Genomic DNA, 21941 nt, shown 5'->3' on the forward strand with positions numbered 1-21941 from the left:
AGGAAATGGAAAATTGCTGCTCCCTATGACAATAAATTTGAATATCTATAGCTGAATCTTGTTATTCTGGAGACCTCCTCTGATTGGACCACAGTAGAAACACCAAAATCATTTACTTCTATCATTTTGTATTTTTGGCCAGATTTCCAAAATTATTTAATTAGTGATGAATTCTACCAGTACCTTTTGTTTAGCAAAGGGAAAAGTATGTGTCAGGAACTACAGTAGGATTATGGTCTGGTGCAACATTATTACAATTTATTTTTACTTTCATAGTAAATAAGTCCCCCTCTATGAAAAGCAGGTTCTCAGTTACTGACAAGTTGAGGGGGTAGTTGGTATGACTTCAATAATAAGCAACAAAGATTTTAAAGAGTACATTGTTCTGATTTTATATTGTTTGTGTTCCATGTTACAGATCAAAGTGTATACTTTCTCTACCTACTTGCCTACTTGCAATGTTCAAGTATATTACTTTTGAAAAAGTGAAATTTCTTAGATTTCCTAGGAATATGCAACATGGGAAGGAAAACAGTTAATTCATGATATTCTGAGGGAAAAAAGTACCATATTCTACAATGATCTATTATAGATCATGGAGATATTATGAAATAATAATGTACATTTATTATTTAATAAGGGTTAAGGGTAGTCTGGAAAGAGTCCACTGTGGGAAATCTTATAGTTTAGTTCCAAGTAGCAGTTAAAAAAATACTTTGTAAACTTCAAAGTGTGTTGTTATACACAATCTCATTTGATGCTTCTTGTGAGATGGATGTTATTATTCTTCTCATCAGCCTCTTCTTTAGAAGAAACTGACTCTGTGGTTATGAAATCAGGAAGTATCTGGGGCAGGATTTGAGTCCACATCTTCCTAACTTCCAAGTAAAATAATCGTTTGTTTCTTTAAACCTTTACCTTCTGTCTTAGAAATCAATACTAAATATTGGTTCCAAGGCGGAAGAGTAGTTAAGGGGTAGGCAACTAGGGACTTGTCCAAGTTAGAAGTCAGAAGTATCTGGGGTCAGATTTGAATCTTGGGTTTTAGGTTTCCAGGCCTGGCTCTCTATCCATTGAGCCACATAGCTGCCCTGATGTTCAATTTTTGGTCATTTCCTACTATACTATACCATTTGATACATGAAATTCCATTCTTTTAAATAAATATGTGGAACAATGCTTAGAAAGTGCTCTTTTCTATAAATTCTATTTAAGACTGAGTGATGATCAAAGAGTGTGTGTGGGGGAGAGAGGACCTTAGGCAAGGTAACACAAATTAGTTTTAGATTCACCTATTGGTTAAAAAAATCCAGGGAATGACAACTGGTGTGACAGGGCTGCTGATTTCAATCCTCTATGGCACATGTACTGTTTTAAAAATGGTTGCTATAACAACAAAAAAAACCATTATTAATATATACTTTTAAATACACTGTTGCATTATGCTCTCGTTTCCTTAAAATTTTCTCTCACTTGGGATCTTAGGGGAGAACTATGGAGACAGTTTGTTAAAACTGAAATAGGAGATGGTAAACACAAGGGCTGGGAGAAGAAGCCTTCAGTTTAGTCAGCTTCAGGCAGGTTGGTCTTTAGTGAAGTTGAGATTGGTGAAGGAAGAAAAATACGGCAGGTTTGGGGGATGAGATGTCTGGTCCTGCACCCTCTGTGTCTGCAAAGGTGTACCACTTTGGTATATTTCAGTTTGCCTTTCAAGTTGTCAGTTATTTTTTTGAGCTTTACTACCAATCACTTAGTAAAGTCAACAAAGACCTTTCTGCATGCTTGTTTTTATCAGGTATTTTAAAAATCCTCTACAAGTTTATGTTCTCTCTCAGAATATTTTTCTTTAGGGGCATTTAAGATATGTCAGATTCTGAACCCGAAAATCTTATCTACTCAACTCTCCTGATAATGGGGTTCAGGTAGCTAGTTGATTCCAAATCCTCTACAATAATCAACCTGGGACCATGTCCTGCTTTCCCGAGGACACTTCTGTGATGTTCTTATTGTCTTTTAATGTGGATTCTCTAGTTTAATCTTCTTTTCATTTTTCAGAAACAGATTTTCAATGACCTTCACACTCCTTTGTGCTCATTAGCTTTCTCTTATATCTATGTTTCTCCCTCCATATCGCATTAGAAATGCTTACTGTATAATCAGCAGGCTATTGCAGAACCTAATTTTGTTTCATTATTTCTATGGTGTTGACACTGGCTATAGTACCTGTTGCATCCTGGTTTCCACTCTTAGTGTGTCTCATCCACTCAAGTGTGTCCATCATAATCATAAATGCTATTCTCAATTGCCATTCATTTGCAAACTTAAATGTCTAGTTTAAAATGAAGATTTTGGAGATACACACACACAGTATATAGTATTAAACCTTGAACTCAATCTCTTTAGTTGAAGTAACTTTTGTCTTATTAATGTAAGACTGTAATTGTTCCTAAGGAACTATTCCCCACTCACCCACCATGGCAATTAAATTGTGTGTATACCCTATGACCCAGTGAAATTACTAATAGGTCTATTCAACAAAGAAATCAATGAAAGAAAACAAGTAGCCATTCAAAAAAATATTTATAGCAGCTGTTTCATGGTGCAAAGAACTGGAACCTGAGGGGGTCCCCACTAATTGGGAATGAATGGCTTAATAAGTTGTGGAATATGTATATGACCAAATGCTATTGTGGTGTAATAAAAGATGAAGGGGATGGTTTTAGAAAAACCTGAAGACTTATATAAACTTTGGAAAGTAAAGGGAGTAGAATTAGGAGAACCCATTTATAAAATAACAATATTACAAAGATAAATAACTCTGCAAGACTTAGGAACTCTGACCAACACAATTGTGGATTTTAAAATTAATATTCAATATTTCCAAAAGTATAATATTTATAGAGATTTATTAATATTTAACTAGAGAGCTAGAGAACACAGAGAACATTCCTCACTCACTTCATGTGGAAGAGAGAGCTAGGGCAATAAAGACTGGTCACCACTCAATTCACATGGAAGAGAGAGGACATGGCAGAGTGGAACCCAAATTATATACAGACCACATTAAAGACACTACATGAAAGGCAAAAGGAATTGTGGGTAGTACAGAAAGGAAGTTTGGGTAATATGTAACAACAGTTCTATAGGACTTGTGATGAAATGTTATATACCTTCCTTCATGTAGAAAGACATAATTTTTTTTGGGGGGGGCCAATAGCTAATGTGGGAATTTGTTCTGTTTGACTATTTATATTTGTAACAATTTGAAAAGAATCCAATACTTAAAAGAAAGTAGCAATAGAATTTTGGAGCATTTGGAAAAAAAATTCAGAATCAGAGGGCAGCTGGGTAGCTCAGTGGATTGAGAGTCAGGCCTAGAGATGGGAGGTCCTACGTTCAAATCTGGCCTCAGACACTTCCCAGCTGTGTGACACCGGGCAAGTCACTTGACTCCCATTGCCCACCCTTACCACTCCTCTGCCTTGGAGCCAATACATAGTATTGACTCCAAGACGGAAGGAAAGGGTTTAAAAAAAAAATTTCAGAATCAGTGTACAACATTCTCTTAACTTAAGCCAGGTAGGAAAAATGAAATCAAAATTGGAATAACAATTTCCCTTAAAATAATATAAAATTTAAAAAATAATTAATGTGAAAAACATCTGTTTAGTTCACTGGGATGTATACAACAATTCTTTAAAAATCTGGCCTTATAATACTAATTTTCACTAAATTTTATTATAAACATTTTAGACTGATGCTGCCATTATATTGTCACATTTTTTCTAGACATTTACTTAACTATAAAAGCTATAATGTTTGCTAGAACTTAAAAGTAATCTATATACGACTCAATTTTTTACATGTTAAGAGGCAAATGATACATTGGACTGTCACAGTATGGAACCTGAATAAACATTACTCGATCCAGTTTGAGAGTAGTTCAATACTCTTGTAAATAAAGTATCTAAATGCTACTTATGGTTATTTTTCATCTGACAATTTGTGATTCAATTGAGGCCCAAAAAGAATTTGTTTTCTCTCACTAAATTTGAGACACAGAAGACATATGACAGACCTTTCTTTATAAAGGAAAATGAAATCAATTCCCTATTGTGTTCTGCCTTCCCTCAAATTAAAAGTTAAAAGAATTTTCAAAGAAATGCTGACTATAAGTAAAATATTCAACTGACAACTAGATTTCGGGATGGATATTAAAAGTGAGAGAAGTAAAAGTCAGAAAGTGAATATCACTGATGAGGTAAAAAAACACTATCGAAATTATACCCTGGTAAGATTACAAAACAATAAAAATAAAAAATATGCTAAATGTAAAAATTGGTTGAAACTATAAATGTTTGTGAAAAAATAATAATGATGTTAAAAAAAAGGCAAAGAGTGCTGGTGTAGGAGTCAGGAAGAAGACAGTGGGCAAGTTAATTAACCACTCTGTGTAATCTTATATGGAGATCTGTAAAACCCTTGGAAAAAAAAAGTTTTTAAGAGAGAATTAATCATTATGTATACAATATTTTCCAAGGGAGAGACATGTTTTATTTGAATAACTTAGGTATGCCATTCTTAATAAAGTGTATTCTCAATAACAAAATTATAAGTAGAAAAGATTAAATAAACCCTGAACCTTTTGTGAACATAGCAGGACATAATACTGTTGGAATGAAGGCACTCTATGTTTTTCAGAAGCTCAGTTTAAGTGCTATTTCCTAGGCAAACTCTTTCCAAATTTTTCCCATGGTGTTCTCTTCATCATTAAATTACTTCATTTATATTTAAGAAGCCATTTACAAAGAGCCTATTGGTTATAAAGAAGGTGCTAGCACACAAAGATGAACCAAAAATAGTTTCTTGCCCTTAATAATTTATAATACAAGTATAAGCAACTACAAGGTATATATAAAGTAAAATTTAAAAGTATTTGAGGGTGGGGCAGAGACCACCAAAAGGAGTAGGAAAGGCTTGATGTAAGGAGATGCTGCCTGAGTTGAACTTAGAAGGGAGCATGGAATTCCCAGAGGTGATGATGGGAGAGCATTCCATGTTTAAGCCATTCAGGAGGGAAATGGACTATTATCCAGAGAATAGCAAGCGTGTTTAGCACACTTAGCACAGTTTGCTAGAACAGAGAATGCTTCAGGAGGAATAATTTAAAATCAGAAAATGGATTATATGTGTATACTATGAATTCTCACAGTGGACTGTAATTAAATTCCTTGAGAGAAATTTTGTTTTGTCTTTGTATCCCTAACTCAGAATCTTATAGGATAAGATGTTTACATAGATGTTTAATAAATATTTGGTGAATTTAATAACATTGAAATGAGGGCTACCTTGAATGTCCTTCCTTAATATAATTAACATTAAACTTCATTAAAATGCAGAAAAATCAAACAAAAAGAAATTGCTCAAAAAAGTGAATTCCCCTGTTATGTTACTCCAAGTCTCATAATGAAGCACCTTTAAAAATTATAAATGTTAGAAAAACTTTAGTTTGAATTTTATTCATTTTATTTTTGCCAAGCCTTATCATTATTACTGTCAATCCTAGTTCCTGGATTCTAAGTGTACCCACTAAAGTGAGTACTTTTAAAATGCCTACATTTTAAATCTGAAAGGAATAGAAATTTAAACATCATATCCCTGGACATTTACTACAGTGTCTAGAACTTGAAACGAGATTAAGAGAGTGTATTGTATATCAGCCTTTATCTGAGTCATGAAGACCTAGGTTCAAGTCTTACCTCTCACACATGTTGGTTTTGTGTTACCCTCAGTGAATCACCTAACTTTTTTTTCAGTACCCTCAGAAACTTAAATACTAAAAGTTGAGGAATATTAGCAGAAAGAATTTCTTCATTGAAATTTCTCTTTAACCATAAAATCATGGACCAGAAATCCTTAAAATAAGGAAACTCACACAGCAATCAGATAAGGGTAGTTTTCATCAAAAATAAGAAAGTCTGCATATTATTGTGTTATGGTACAAACTCCTTCATGTACAAATGAAAACAGTATCTTTAAAAAGTCTTTCTCGGGGCAGCTGGGTAGCTCAGTGGATTGAGAGCCAGGCCTAGAGACAGGAGGTCCTAGGTTCAAATCCGGCCTCAGACACTTCCCAGCTGTGAGACCCTGGGCAAGTCACTTGACCCCCATTGCCTACTCTTACCAATCTTCCACCTATAAGTCAATACACAGAAGTTAAGGGTTTAAAATTTAAAAAAAAAAAAAGTCTTTCTTTTCAAATCTTAAAACAATCACAAAACTTTATTTCCTGTTATAGGAAAAGGAATATGAAAGCATAAGACCACTTTAGAAAGGAAGATTTGAAAAATTTAAAACTGTATCTAAGTATCCTGCATTGATTTAAGCATGTTTTATTTCAAAGATAACCATGATAACTATTTAAAGAAAAATTCCAAATATATGTATACAATTTTGGAGAAAATTCTCTCATTCAATATTTTATTAGTAGTACCTATAAAAAACCAAAAATCCTTGCCTGGATAGATTGTTCTGTATCTAAATAACTTAAGAAACTAGATATACTTTTAAATTACATTTTGTTGATTTAGTTAAATAAAATGAAACTGAAGAGGAACTTGCTATAGATACCTGCTCATTATCTATCACTCCTCTCTGGTGGATAATTCTTAAGGTTTAAATTTAATTACATAATTCTGTCTTGTTAGATAAGTTAAATGTCAAATGATATAATGTGTGTGAAAAACTTGGCAAACTTTAAAGCACAATATAAAACTTCATTTCCAATCAGTTTCCCTATTTGGTTTCCACTCTACAAATATTATGAGAACATCATGGACCCAGGATGAACATCCTTTGGTTTCCCTCCTTCTTTTTCTGCTTCCTTTTATATATTTTCTTCTTGTAAATTCGTAGTGGGTGGGGACTGTCTTCCATTTTCTAATTTGTATCTCTAGCACTTTAGCACAGTATTTGGCACATGATAAGTGTTTAATAGATGTTTATCAACTATTAATAATATAAATGATAATTACTGTATTATGTTTAGAAACCAAAAATATAATTTGTTTTCTAAATAATATCTCTAAACTGGTTATTAAAAACACATATAATACATAATAAGCTAAGAACTCATGAAAAGAAGTAGGGAAACTTATTTTGTAAAGTTCAATTTTTGTTTGATGTGAAGTCTGAACTGAAGTTTTAATACATTTAAGACCATCAAGCCTTCTTTTTTTTTTTGGTAGGGGAAAGTTAAAGTCTAGCATCATCATTATTCTGTTATCTATATCCATATATAGATCATTTAGTTTTTCTTTTAAAAATCTGGATGCTATTATACTTAGTGCACACAGGTCCAATATTGATTGTGCTTCATTATCCATAATACCACCCCCCCACCCCCCCTTAGAATCCTGTTTATCCCTTCAGTTATATCCATTTTAGCACCAACTCTGTCAGAGATCATGACTGCTATCCTTGCCTCATCTGGATCAGGTGAGACATAACATATTTTGCTTTTGACCTTTACCCTCCCTCTATGGATCTCTTCTTTTCAGTGTGTTTCTTCTAAACAAAATATTGTCAGGTCCTAGTTTTTGATCAATTTGGCTGTTTTCTTTCCAGAGGTGATTTGTTCCATTCACACTCAATGTGTGTGAAACATCCACTATTTCTCCTCACTGTCCCTCTTTCTTTTCTTTGCATAGTATCCCTCCTTAGATGTCCAATTTCCTTTGACCAGTACCTCTCCAATTTGCACCCTTTCACAAAATCCTCTCTTATCTTCTTCCCTTTGTTCTCCTAGTTCCAAACTGGTCCTCCTTTCCAAAGGTTTCTCTCTTGTCCACTCCCCCTTACCTTATTCTATTCATTCTTATTCTATCTATCTTTGAAAAAATCCTTTTCTTATCCCGCCAACTGTGCCCTCCTACTTCTTGATACAAATTTGATTCTAAAAATCCCTCCCTTCTCTATCTTGTCCTCAAGAGTCCTTCCCTTGTACCCTTCCCTCTTGATATATACTCCACTCTAGATAATCCTTCCTTTTCTTATTCCTTTCCCTTATTTTCCCTTAACCTACACTCTTTGTCTTTCCCTTATCCCCTCCCTCTTCCCTTCTATTTCTTTATATATTAAGAAAATTTTTATCCTAATTATGTATATTCTCTTTACCCTAGACCTGATGAGAGTAGGGATCGATCTATTCCTCCACCTCCTCCTTCCTTTCTCTATGGCAGTCCCCCTATTCATTCCTCTGCCATGAGATAGTCATTCTACCCATTCCAGTGTTTCTGGGCTAGTCAACTACCAATTTGGCTTATTCCATTATATTCATATCCTTACATGCCCCTTCTAAATGCTCAGGGTATAAATGACATTTTCCCCATACAGGAATCAAACAAGTTGACTTTTTGGGCTACTTATGATTAGTCTTTCATCATTACTTTTCTATGTTTCTTATAGAACAAATTTTCTACTGAGTTCTGGATTTCCCCCCAGGAACTGTTGAAACACCTATAGTTCATTAATTATTAATTTTTTTACCTTTTATAATTATGCTCATCTTTTCAGGATATGCTATTCTTGGTTGCAACCTCAGTTCTTTTGCTTATAAAATACTGTGTTCTGTGCCCTGCATTCTTTTAAATTTATGGCTGCTATTTTCATGTGTAGCTTCACAGTATTTAAATTGCTTTTTTTTTCTTTTTGCTTACAGTATTTTCTTCTTTACCTGGGAGCCACAGAACTTAGCAATAATGTTTCTGTGCATTTTCATCTTTGGGTCTCTTTGAAGTGGTAATAAGTGGATTCTTTTGATTTCTATTACCCTCTGATTTTAGAATTTATGGGAGGTTTTCCTTGATGATTTCTTGGAGTATGATCTTTAAACTCTTTATTTGATCTCAACTTTCTGAGAGTCCAACTATTGTTATATTGTTTCTACTTGATCTATTTTTTAGGTCAGTTTTTTTTTGTGATAAGATGTTTCATATACTCTTTTATTATTTTTCATTCTTTTGATTTTGCTTTATTCTTTTTTGTTGTCTTATGAAATTGTTAGCTTCCCCCTGTCCAGTTCTAGTTCTTTATAAATTATTTTCTTCTTTCTGGATCTTTTATTTACTCATTTGGGTGACTTTTGTAATTTTCTTTCATTGCTCTTATTTTTGTTTTAATTTTTCTTCAACCTCTCATTTGGTTTTTGAAAAAAACTTTTTGAACTTGTAGTCATTTATTGTATTTCTCTGTTGTTTTTGAAGTTGGTGTTTTTACTTCACTGTTCTCTAAGTACAAGCTGAGATCTTCTCTGTCCCTATAAAAGCTATCAATAGGCAAGTTCTTTCTCCATTGCTTAAAAAAAATTAAAAAAGAAATTTAAGTTTTGGTGACCATGCCAAAAGACTTAATTATTGTTTTTTTTGTTGGAGTCCTAGTGTTCTTAGGGTGCTGAGGTATTTATTTAGTAATTCCAGTTTTTATGTCCAAAGTCTCATATAATCCTGGGTCTCCCACTCAAGCCCCAGTCTGTGATTGACTTTACAGGAAGCCCACAGGCAGTTTTGTCACTGCAACTGCAAGCAGACAGTCCATCTTTCCCTGGGGGATCAACCAAGGTCTCCACTCTCTGGGGAATGATCATGGCTGACAGGGCCCTAGTACTTTAGCAACCACACTTACTAGTTTGCACTCCTTCCTCATTCCTCTTCTACTAATGCTACACCCTGGGAAAGAGAAGATGTCTAATCTGAGTTCTTCAGGCCTCTAAAGTCTGTTTGTTAGCACTGAAGGTTGAATTCTTGCCCTTAGGGCCCAATGACCCTGGCTCAGCAGGGTTCTCTGGAGCTGAGGCTGCCTTAATACAGCTCTTCCCAAGGCCCTCTCATTGCTAATTCCGGTAGTGTCCTCCTGGATACAAGTTCCAGGGCTCAACAAACAAGGTGAGGTTGCTGTTTTTCCCCCCAGGGGGTTGTCTTATTGATTCCACTCTGTCTGCTCTGTTCTTTACCTATAGGGCCTCCAGCTATGGGACTGAGGCCAGGGAGTTCAGAAACCTTTCTTCCTAGTTGTTGCTGGCTATTCAGCTTTACTCCCGATTCCTGTCTTGTTTTTGCCACTTTTAGCATTGATTCTGCAGTGTTATTTTTGGTTGTTTGTGGGGTTGTTTGGTTGTATATTAGAAGGGTGAGGAAGCTTCATGACCTACTTCCACCATTTCCCCCTAAGCCTATTCTTAATAAAATGAAAAAAAGAATGTAAAACAACAAATACATATTTGTATACATTCTTGTGACTGACCAGTAATGTTGAATGGTGCATTATTCAAGAATGTGAATAATGCCATCATTATTGTTCCTTGAACACATAATGAATACAGAAATTCAGTAATGAATAGACTGAATATTTTTAGCAATACAAAAGAAATATTTACCTTGGAAAATGGCCTAAAGAAAGGAACCAGACTGTTAAAAAAGGATACAAATTTTGATATAATGGGATCAGTGATTTCAATGCACGGCTTGCATTTATAGCTGTTGCCCGAACCATAATGGGAAGGATTTTTCCATTTACAATAGCACCATCAAAAAGTGGACCAAAGAATGGAACCTAAATCAGAAATCAGAAAAGTATTTTAGAGTTCAATTCATTCATTAAAATATTAACAAAAAGGGAGAAAATAGCATAATCTGCATTCAATACTTATAGGAATATTAGTCTGATATTTCAATTGTGTTCTATGATAACCAATACATGTATTTATATAATAGGAAGAGAACAGGATTCGGTATTAGGTGATCTGGTTTGAAATCTTGGCTAGTTCTATAACCATTACTACTCTTATAACCATTAGCAAAGTCACTTTTTTTCTGGTGGAGATAATGCTTATCATTGACTACTCTAAAGGACTCCTGTGACAAAGAACTTTGTAAATTTTAAAATACTAAATTTATGACAACCACCATCTGCCCAAAAAAGAGAAAGTAAAATTCTCCAGAATATCCATGTAAAGATATCATCATCATAATAGTAATAGCCTGCATTTATATGACACTTTTAAGGTTTGCAGAGCATTTTATAAATATTATATCTGGATCCTCACAAAAAACTGTGGGAGACAGATTTTTTTATTTTTTATTTTTTTGTTTGTTTAAAATTCAGGGAAGTGTCTAGCAGACACCTATGGACATATGGGGGACTTTGAAACTACATTTCCCATGATTCCTCATGGCAAACAGGAAGTATGATGATGTAAGAGAGGGGATAAATCTCCTGGGGGAGGAGGAAGTCTCTCTCTTAGCTAGGAGGCACGGGAAGATATGAAAGGTAAAATGGCTGAGGCAATGTGAATTCTTGTAGGCGTGTGGCCTAATGATTTTATCCCTATCAGCATGGCTTTAATTAAAATACTAATTTCTATTATTATATCAGTCTTTATTATTTTTAATCGTAACAATAATGGCAACCAGAAGTTTGGAATTCAAATTCTCAATTGTCCAGATAGCCTTTCAGAAATGATAGCCATGCTTTCTTTTTGGTCAACAACAATAATTAAAACAGGGACTGGCTTTCCTCGCTATGCTTTCGCTAAAAGCAACGGCATGTTTTTGCCCCACGTGGGACTCAGCCAGCCAGTCCAGCCCAAACCACCTTGGGAGGTGTCAGGCCAGCCGATTCTGGTTTTTGGCTTTAAAACCAAAATGCCAGTGCCGAGCCAGTGTGCCTCTGCCGCAGCTTCTGACTCCTGACCTGGACTCCATTCCTGCCGGGCCCACCAGTACAGACCACTGCCTCACGTTCCTGCCTACTCTGATCTTCGTCGCTTTTCCTGACTCACCGGAGCAGACCACTTCTTCTTCGCTGGTGCTGCTGCTTCCACTACAACCCTGCCCTGACTTGGGAGACTGCTGGAGCTGCTGCCGTTTTCACTACCGCCCAGTTCTGACTTGCCCAGATCTCGATCTTCAGAGACTGCTTCAGCTCTGCTGCTAAAGACTTGGGAAGTATATTCCCCCACCCCCCACTCTCTTGGTAATGGCCTGCATTCTAGCCCTCCACGTGTTTCTCTAAAGACCTAAAGACCCCCCCCCCCATCCCTACAAGCTCTACATGTGGGATTTTCTACAAAACTGACCTAAGTTTTTCCTCTATCCCAGAGCCCACGGACCTGACCCCACATGGACCTAGCGTCTGAACCTTGAACTAGTATTTACCCTTAATTGGGCCACATGGCCTATTCACCCCCATACCTGCTCAGAACTTTGAACTTTAAAAAACCCCTTAAACTCAGCAGAACTCAATCAGAAGAACCTTAAATTGAACCAGGGGTGGACTTTTAAACCTCAGAACTGAATGACTTTTATTTCTGTTTTAAAGAGACTGTATTTTACTGTATTTTGCTAATTAGTTTTGTAAATTAATCTTGCTTATTTTGTTGATTTTCTTGTTGCACTGAATCATTTTAAGTTAATGAAGTTTGTGGCTGCTAGATTAATTCTGTTTGTGATTTTATTGTAACTCCCAAATAATGAGAAAAATCTATTAGAACTGGTAAGAGATTTTGACCAGCTTGTTAATCTGATACTCACATTATATTTCCTACACATTTTTAAAGTTGTAAATTGCCTTATGTATACTGGATTTATAGAGCACATGTCTTAAAATTTATTCTGTCTTGTTAATTGTATAGAACCTTGGAAGTTTCCATGCCTTGAGAATTAACTTGTAATTTTACAAGAGATCTTTTTAACTTTTCCTTTAAATCCTAAAGAATTGTTGTCTTATAGGATAAGCTTTTATATATTTTATTATAAGAGAAATTATTCCCTTAAATGAGTAGAAGCATAAAATTTCCTACCCGGGATTGTTTTTTAAAAACAGGAAGCCAAGGAGGCTCCTGTATATTCTTATCTGAGGATAATTTAGACCAGAAGGTTTTTTTTTTTGAATATCAAATTTTGCTATGGAAGCAATAATAGTTTGTTGGGAAACTCTCAGCCAAGATTTAAAAGTTATAACAAATATATGATTTTTAAACATCATTGTTTATTGTTTTAAAATGTGCTATTGGAAATTATGGTACTCAATTTGAATGTGCATTGTGAATCTGCTATTTGTAAGATCCATTTTCTCTTACAGAAAATCTCATTTTTGGGTAACAAAACCCTTCTAGTTCTAAGCTATATATATATATATATATATATATATATACACATATATATTTTTTTTTGATTTTTAAAACATTCTTTTTTTATGAGAGCAATTGATTTTTCCTTTTTCTCATCTTGTACTGGAAGTACATATATAATCATTATTTATCCTTTTTCTGATTCTATAGCGATATAAGCTTAATGCAAATACCTGAGCCTGAGACTGAGAATATGGGACTGTGATTAAATGCCTTTCTATCTGATTCCAAGAGAAGGGAACATGAGAGCTGTTAATAGTGCTAAGAAAGCACATGGTCAGAGAATTGACTAAAAAATCTGCATGGATTGCAAGAGTTCTATGCCAATACTTTAGGGCTTGGAAATTGGGGTTTGAGTCCTGGAGTCCCAGTCTTTTCTAAAACTTTAGAGGACATGGGTCCCCTCAACTTAAATTCCTAGGCCAGCACCTAAGATTGGTTATTTATTTGGCTCACTTCCCTGAAAAGCTGATAGCAAATCAGATCAGAGAGAGACATTTCCCTTAAGTCCTGGCCCTGAATGGGTAATTGCAAACTGCTTAATTCATTTTCATTGGGCCTTGTTTCAAAAGCCTGTTATAAGTTTATTTTCCCCACATTTTTTTGCACATTTTACATTTCATTCACAAGTTAATTTTTTTTTCTTGAATTTCATTCTTTTTATTTTGCCAATTGATTTCATACAACCCCCGGGACTCAGCCACTCATCCTTAGCTGACCTGAGGTACCCTTTTCAAGGAAAGAAGGTGTGTTTAGAATTTACCTCAGGGGGATGTGCGTTAAGTTTTTTAAAATTCGATAATGTCAAAATATATGTATATTCAACTCTTTTAGGAGTAATTTCAGGGGGAAATGTATTATTCTCAAAAAAAATGTATGTTTTATAATCTATAATGTAAAGTTTAAATTCTTTTGAGAATAATTTCAGGATAAGGATCTTGCCATCTCCCCAGAATCCAGACGACGGACCTGTTTGATGAGGCACCAAAAGATGCCTAAAGACCCTTCACTGGACCATGAAGATCAAAACTGAACTTTGGGGTGCAGTTGATTGAACTATGGGGAGTGGAAATTGAGTTGAATATATTGTTTTAATTGTACATGTTATGCCAATAGGGAACTGCCCCCAAATTGGTTTTTTGTCAATGCGGCTAGTTATCCATTTGTTTATCCATTTCCTTTATCCCCCAAATTCCTGAAATTTAGAAGTTGTCTATGTTTACAGATCCAGCGAAGAAAAAAGGGCGAGCCTTTTTTTTTTTTTGCTGGACCTCGGGGGGAAATGTTTGTTTAAAATTCAGGGAAGTGTCTAGCAGACACCTATGGACATATGGGGGACTTTGAAACTACATTTCCCATGATTCCTCATGGCAAACAGGAAGTATGATGATGTAAGAGAGGGGATAAATCTCCTGGGGGAGGAGGAAGTCTCTCTCTTAGCTAGGAGGTGCGGGAAGATACGAAAGGTAAAATGGCTGAGGCAATGTGAATTCTTGCAGGCGTGTGGCCTAATGATTTTATCCCTACCAGCACGGCTTTAATTAAAATACTAATTTCTATTATTATATCAGTCTTTATTATTTTTAATCGTAACATTTTACAGATGAGGAAGTTGAGGCTGATAGATGACTTTTCCAGGGTCATATAGCTAATAAATGTCTGAGCCCAGAGTTGAACTCGGGTTTTCCTGATTTCAGGTCTAGTGCTCTATTCACTGTGCCACCTATCTGCCACCATAATGATAGCTAGCATTTATTTACACAGTGTTCTAAGAATTGCAAAGCACTTTATAAATTTCAACTTCATTTTATCCTGATAACAACTCCAGAAAGTGTGCTCTTATGCTCTATTCTGCCACCTAGCTTCATATCATATGTATATAATATGCTCAATATAACTAGTAGAATAATTTTCATTTCCTCTTTTGTTTTAAGAATTTTTTAGTAGATAAAAATTCAAAATTGGAAGCAAAAGATGAAGCCATTTAACATACACTGAGTAGGAATGTGTATCACTGGGAACAGAAAATTATTTTTTACTTTCTATCACCACACTTATTTTCAAAATATAGAAGGCTATATAAATTTCATATTTCATTAGGAGAAAACTAAATATTGTTAGAATGAAGAGAAATTGAAAAATCATGAGGACTTTTGGGGAAGAAAGTCTGCTTTTAAAGAATATTTGAAGAATCTATCCATGTTTACAAATTAAATGTCATCTTTAATCAGATAAAAATACAATTTCGATGCTTTCTTTTGAGAACTAATCTAATTTAGATAACAGTTGAAGGAAGACAACCTTTATCACAGAGCAATAACAATGACAAAGATATTAAAATGTAGTTGAGTTGTTCAATTTTGTTATACTTTCTGCTCTTCTTATTCTCATAGGATATTTTTGATGAACTAAGTTTCAAATCTATGACAGCATTATTATAGAAAAATCTTTGAAATCATATGAATTAAGTAAAAATCATGACTTTCTTATTATTCAGTGGTTAGGGACACAAGCATTCAACAAATATAAACTCTATGATGGTTAAATAACAATAAAAGTTACATTTACATAGTTCTTTGTGATTCTACAGAATTTTAATAAACAGTATTTCACTGGTATTTAAACATTGGTAAAGGCAGGGTGGTACACTGGAAAGAGCTTTGGATGTGTGGAACCAAAAGACTTATATTCTAATCTCAGCTCTGCTACTTATTACTTGACACGACCTTTGAAAATCACTTGATATCCTGAGCCCTTAGTTTAATTATCTGTAGAATGAGAGGTTATGATAAGATGACTCCTAAGGATGAGTTCTAAATCTATCATTATATGATCACCTTATGAGACAGGTAGCACAAGTATCATCTCATTTAGGTTTAGAGATTAAGTAATGCGATTTAAAATAATCATAGACCAAGGATTTTAATCCAGGTCTTCTGACAAGTCTAGTGCTCTTTTCATTTTAATTGTAATCTTTAAAGCCATAAAGGGGAAAAAAGTACAAAGATTCTTCAGTGGGAAAGGAGAAAGAGAATTTGGAAGGGACAGGGCAAAGAGGGACAGAGTAAAAGTGTGGTGTGGATATTGTATCAAGAACAATCTTTTTCCTCCCTCCCTCCTCCCCTTCTTTCCTTCTCTTCCTCCCTCCCTTTCTCCCTCCCTCCCTCTCTTCCTTCCTTTCTTCCTTTCTTCCCTTCTTAGAATCAATACTGTGTATTGGTTCCAAGGTAGAAGAGTGGTAATGGCTAGGCAATGGGAGTTAAATGACTTGCTCAGGGTCACACATCTGGGAAATGTCTGAGGCCAGATCAGAACCCAGGAAATCCCATCTCTAGGCCTGGCTCTCAATCTATTGAACAATCTAGCTGTACCCAAGAATGACATTTTCCATTCTCAGATTTGTGCCACTGAAACAAAGAAAGGAACTCTTCCTGTGAATTTAAAGACAACTGCATTTTCATATTACCTTCTTAATATTCACTTTTCCACTAACCACCAATTCTTTAAATTTAATCGGATGGCTTTAATCATTTCTTGCTAATGTCTTTGCTGTGGCTTTACTTGTCCAAACTGTTACTTATTCCAACTTGGACTGGGCTAAGGACACATGAACTCTTTGGTACATAAACTTTTTTTTAAAAAGCAAAATTGTGAGTAACTTAATAAATATCTGATTTAAAAGTTAAAGAAAATGCAGTCCACACACCTCAGGTTTTTTCATGATCTGTATGCTGAACATGTGGTTTTTCATTGGATATATTACAATAAGGACATCACCAAATTCTGTAGGAATAATTCCTCTTCTATAGTCTCTAGTATGCTCTGACCAAACAATGTGCACTTCATCATTTCCTAAGTGTCGCAACTAGAAAAAAAAAGAAAATAACATTAGAAAAACATTGCATAAATTATGTAAATACATATAGCCCCACTGCTATAGATACCAATCACTACACATTATGCAGATATCAAATTGTCTTAAGTAAAGAGATTAAGAAAATCTAAAATAAGATTTTATGATGTTTGATGTGAACACCAATAAAACATTTGAAACAATGGGATCTACAATGAAGAAAATAGGAAATCATGGAAATTCACAGATAATTAAAACATTCTCTTTTAGTTATGTTTCAAAAATGGATGATTTGAATTTCATTTCCATTTTGAATACTCTCCCTAAGAAAGACTTATCAGTTCTGATTTAAACAAATTAATTATAAGCTTAATTATTTCAGGATCTTATAATTTTTTCCTACATTTTTGCTAATAATTGTTAAACCTTTATTTAGACCTTTATACCATTGACTTAAGTGTTACAGTGAGGCAGCCTGCTTCTTTGATTGGATCAGACCCTTCTACCAAAGACTCTTTAAATTTATATGAGATGTACTGTCTCCTATTCAACTATTCCATCCTTTCCTATTTGTGGTTCTGTAATGGTCAAAGAAATATCAGGGGGGTTCAGGTGGGAAGCCTGGTTTTTGCCTCTCAGTAGCCACTTGTAGACTTGGTGGTCTTATTGATTCAGTCATGTCCCTCCCTCTTTCTTATTGCTGTCTTCCACTCTATTCCACACCCATGATAGCATTAGGATATAAGTATGGCCACTTTTGCGGGCAGTTAAGATTAGTGGATAGAGCACTGGGCCTGGAGTCAGAAAAACATGAGTTCAAATCTGGCCTCAGACACTAGTTGTATGATTATGGGCAAGTCAGAACCTCTATTTGCCTTAATCCACTGGAGAAGAAAATGGAAAACCAATCCTATATTCTTGCCAAGAAAACTCCCAGGAAAGCATGGTCCACAGGGTCACGTTACACCCATCACTATGTATTCTACTGTATGCTATTACCAGCTTAGGACAACAGAGGGAAGGCACTGGCAAATGAAAGGATCACGGAAAGGTTTATGAACATACAGAACCACAAGGGACCTTAGATGCTATCAAGTTTAACTTTTTCATTTTATAGATAAGGAAAGTGAGGAATAGTGAAATAAAATGCTTTTCCCAGGGACCCTTAGCTGGTAAGTGAGGTGAGATTTTAATTGAGTTTTTCACTTTTTCCATCATCAAGGATGAAGTATTTAAATATCTACTAAAGGTTGAACACTATTCAAAGGCCCTTGATATTGAAAAGACAACCATCCCTACCTGTAATAGATTGTAATAGGGGAAGGAAAAGACAGATATAAGTAGAATCAGAATATATACATAAAGAGAATAAGTACAAATAAATACAAAGTAGAAAAGTGAAGATTTTCACTAACAGTTTCAGTTCAGTACTTGAAGAATTGACATCTACAAGAAGGATTAGATTTGGTTTGCTCAAGAGGAATTAGTGAGTACAAGGTATGGGGAGGTAAATTTTTGGCTTGGTATAAATTAGTAATTTAAGAATTAAAGTATAAAATGCAATGTATAGGTCTTCAAGAAGGATGACAATTGAAAAAAGTCTCATTTAGAAAGCAATTTCAGTCTGGCAATGATGTTGAAAGTCAAAACAAAAAGGTTGAAAAATGACTAAGAGGAGAGTGGACTTAGTTCTTTAGAGGAATGTGACTGAGAATGAGTTTTTTAGTTAGCCAAATGAGTCTCTAAGATTATAAATCAAAGATCAGGTGCTAGTCTGTATTAGTAGGAGTTTTTTCATCAAGAGCCTCCTCATACAAACGAAATTATGGGTTAAATCATAAAAGAAAAATTCCAAACCATGAAATTATAAAAACTTGTATCATTTGCCTATTTCAAAAAGTAAAACTAACTTTTTACAAGCTTTAAACAAGTAAACAACACAGACCAGTTAATTGAAGACTTTGCCTACTCTTTCATTCTCTAAATGAAGTATTCTATTCTATTCTACCTCTAAATGAAAAAAATGTATCACCAAATATTCACCTAATAATTTACCTCTAAATGAAAAAAAATATATCACCAAATTTTCACCCAATGTGTGAAATATTAATCACAGAAATGTGATTATTTGAGATTTAAAAGTAAATTTCTTAACTTAAAAATTTATCATCCCTAATAAGCAGGAGCCCACCTAGATTCTTTGAAGCATGCTTTAAAGCTAAATTTATAAGAGAGGTTCTATAATTTAAAAAAATATAGTGAATTTTCTAAAGGAGGATATACTATTAAGGCTTAAATAATCTAGACAGTTCTTTTTGGAAAGCATAAAATTTTATTATTCTAAACTTGTTAAAATATGTTAAGACTGAAAATTTAAAATATATTATTTATTTTGGTGAAGGAAGTTAGTATGAATGTATGAAATATGTATATAATAGTATAAATATGGGGCTTAGGTATCTTTGTAAACTTTTTTTGAAAGTGAGAAAGATCACACAATTCTTAAAGTCATGTTCTCCTAAATTTCATTTTTCAATCAAAATAGTTTAAAATATCCTTCCTATACAGCCATCACCATGTGTCAGTTTTTGTAATAGGCTTATGTTAACTGAATACAAAAGAAATGTGAAATAAATATAACCAGGAGGGATGATCCAATCTAATTTTGATACATTAATGTCATATGCTGTACATGTTACAATACCAGCCAGACTGAATATTAAGCTTCAGGCTATACTGAGATTTCTAAATGGCAGATTGTTTTAAGTGATACCATGTATAATTGTAGTAATAAACGATAGTAAAAGCTGAGCACACTGTCAGGAAGAATTTAAGTATTTACTTTAAAAAATTAAACTAGTTAGGTTTGGAAAGACAAGACAACTGAAATAATGCAGGTCTCAATTTACAGAAAATTCCTTTTATTTATCTGCTGCATTAACCCTTGAACTCTTGCCAAAATAATCTCTAGTTTCTAGTATCCACTTATCTAAAGAACAAGGAAAAAACATTCTACTCTTCTTTTCACCAAAGTTTATCTTGAGCTGTCTTGTCTACTACTAAAGAATAATTCTATTACTAAGGTTTTACTGAAAAGAATAAATATTGTACAGGAGTTATGAAAGAAGATAGGCCAATGAGCAATACACCTAGCAAAAATATAGAAAGTACTTTCATACATTTTAATAAATTTCTGCACGACAAATTTTTATATATTTATTTTTAAGAAAAGATTTTGTCTTTCATTTTTATTTATACACTGTCAATAAACATTAATAGTTCCCCACCAAAACACTGAGTAGATAGAGATATATTTAATTATCAGTTCTTCAAGCATGAAATTACTCTAATGATATATTTTTTTTTTTACAATTAAGGGCAAAGAGAAAATTCTAAAATGTTAAATCATTGCAAATCATATGTTATATGCTTTGACCTTTAAGATCTGGTATGTATTAGTTTAAGACATTCTCATGTATTAACTGGAAATTGCCATCTCTAGAAGACAGAATTTTAAAATGTTTATCATAAGACTTCTGAACATTTGATATAGATAATAAAAAGCTCAAAACACATATGAAGTTACTATTGTTTTTCTCACTAAAATATTCAGAACATGCATAGTAAAATAAGGTCTAGATTTCCATGTAAATTTGGCTTAAATTATCCGGTCATTGAGATATTGTGGGAATATTTAGGTGATTAAGTAGCCAGCAAAGAAAGAACAATTATATCCGGGCATAAAAGTTCATGGTTCAAATACAGCTTAGTAAATGTACTTTTATAACATCTTAAGGATTTCCCACGGTTTCCAGAAAGTGAAATTTGTTCAGTTAAATTTGAAAACTAATTTCCATGATTCACTTTTTGATGTTGTAAAAGTGAAATTTTCTTTCTTACAATGTCAAATGCAGTTTAGGTAGGAGAATGCATTACTTAATCAAACAACTGACTTCATTTAAAAAACAACATATTTAGATATGAACACATGACAGGACATGAGTTTTAGTATGGGACTTACAGTTCCAATGATGAACTCCAAGGAAATCATTATATTTTTAAACAGCTATAATTATTACATAAGTTACCTATTCTGAGTCAAAAATTATCTTCTATAACTTAAAATTTACAGGCTCCTTCTCTGTCCTTTGGAACAACCACACTAAGTCTAATTCCTCTTCCAATAGAAGACTTCTAGTATCTGAAAAGTTGCTACAACTCTTCAAGTTTTTGCTTTTCCAGTTTATGAATCCATTCATAAGATCCTGGAGACAGAATCTGAAGATTCATTTGGTTCAACCCCCTCATTTTACAGATAAAGAAACGCAGGCAGACAGGTTAGGTATCTTTCCTAGGGGCCAGACAGCTAGTGAGATGAGATTAGAATTCAGGTCTTCCTTGTTTCTACTTTAAGAACTTATCTAACACAATGCTGCATCTCAATTTCAAAACTTACTACCACCCTAGTCTCCCCTATATGTCAAGGACTGTGTTAAGTTTTGGGGGCACAAAAAGAATCAAGACAATCCTTGCACGCAGGGAGCTCATAGGAGAGACAAATAGTAAACAAATATGTACAAACAAGTTATATAAAAGCTAAAAAGGAAATAGAGAGCAGACATTAGAATTAAGAGGGGTTAGAGAAATTTTACTGAAAAAGATAGGATTTTTGTTGGGTCTTAAAAGAAGTCAGAGAAGTCAGTTGACAGACTTGAGAAGGGACAACGTTCCAGGAATGAGAAACAGCCTGAGAAAATGCCCAGAGCAACAAGGAACAGTCAGGAGGCCAGGGTCACAGGATCAAAGAGCACATGGTAGGGGATTATGTATAAGGGGACTGGAAAGGTAAGAGGAGGTTAAGTTATTAAGGGCTTTGAAGGTTAAACAGAAGGTTTTGCATTT

General features: G+C 34.2%; 1 protein-coding gene across 5 annotated transcripts in view; it reads right to left on the reverse strand.

The window, feature by feature from the left end:
• The window catches only part of RALGAPA1 (Ral GTPase activating protein catalytic subunit alpha 1), a 314150-nt gene that overhangs the window by 37923 nt on the left and 254286 nt on the right, over positions 1-21941 (reverse strand). For all 5 annotated transcript variants that reach the window (XM_044664768.1, XM_044664769.1, XM_044664766.1 and 2 more), the window contains 2 exons: positions 16893-17051; positions 10481-10608 (listed from right to left, as the gene is read on the reverse strand). In XM_044664768.1, coding sequence (XP_044520703.1) covers positions 10481-10608; positions 16893-17051 — 287 coding nt within the window. The remainder of the gene's footprint in view (positions 1-10480; positions 10609-16892; positions 17052-21941) is intronic.

This window comes from Gracilinanus agilis, chromosome 2 (genome assembly GCF_016433145.1).
Source record: "Gracilinanus agilis isolate LMUSP501 chromosome 2, AgileGrace, whole genome shotgun sequence".
NCBI lineage: Eukaryota > Metazoa > Chordata > Mammalia > Didelphimorphia > Didelphidae > Gracilinanus > Gracilinanus agilis.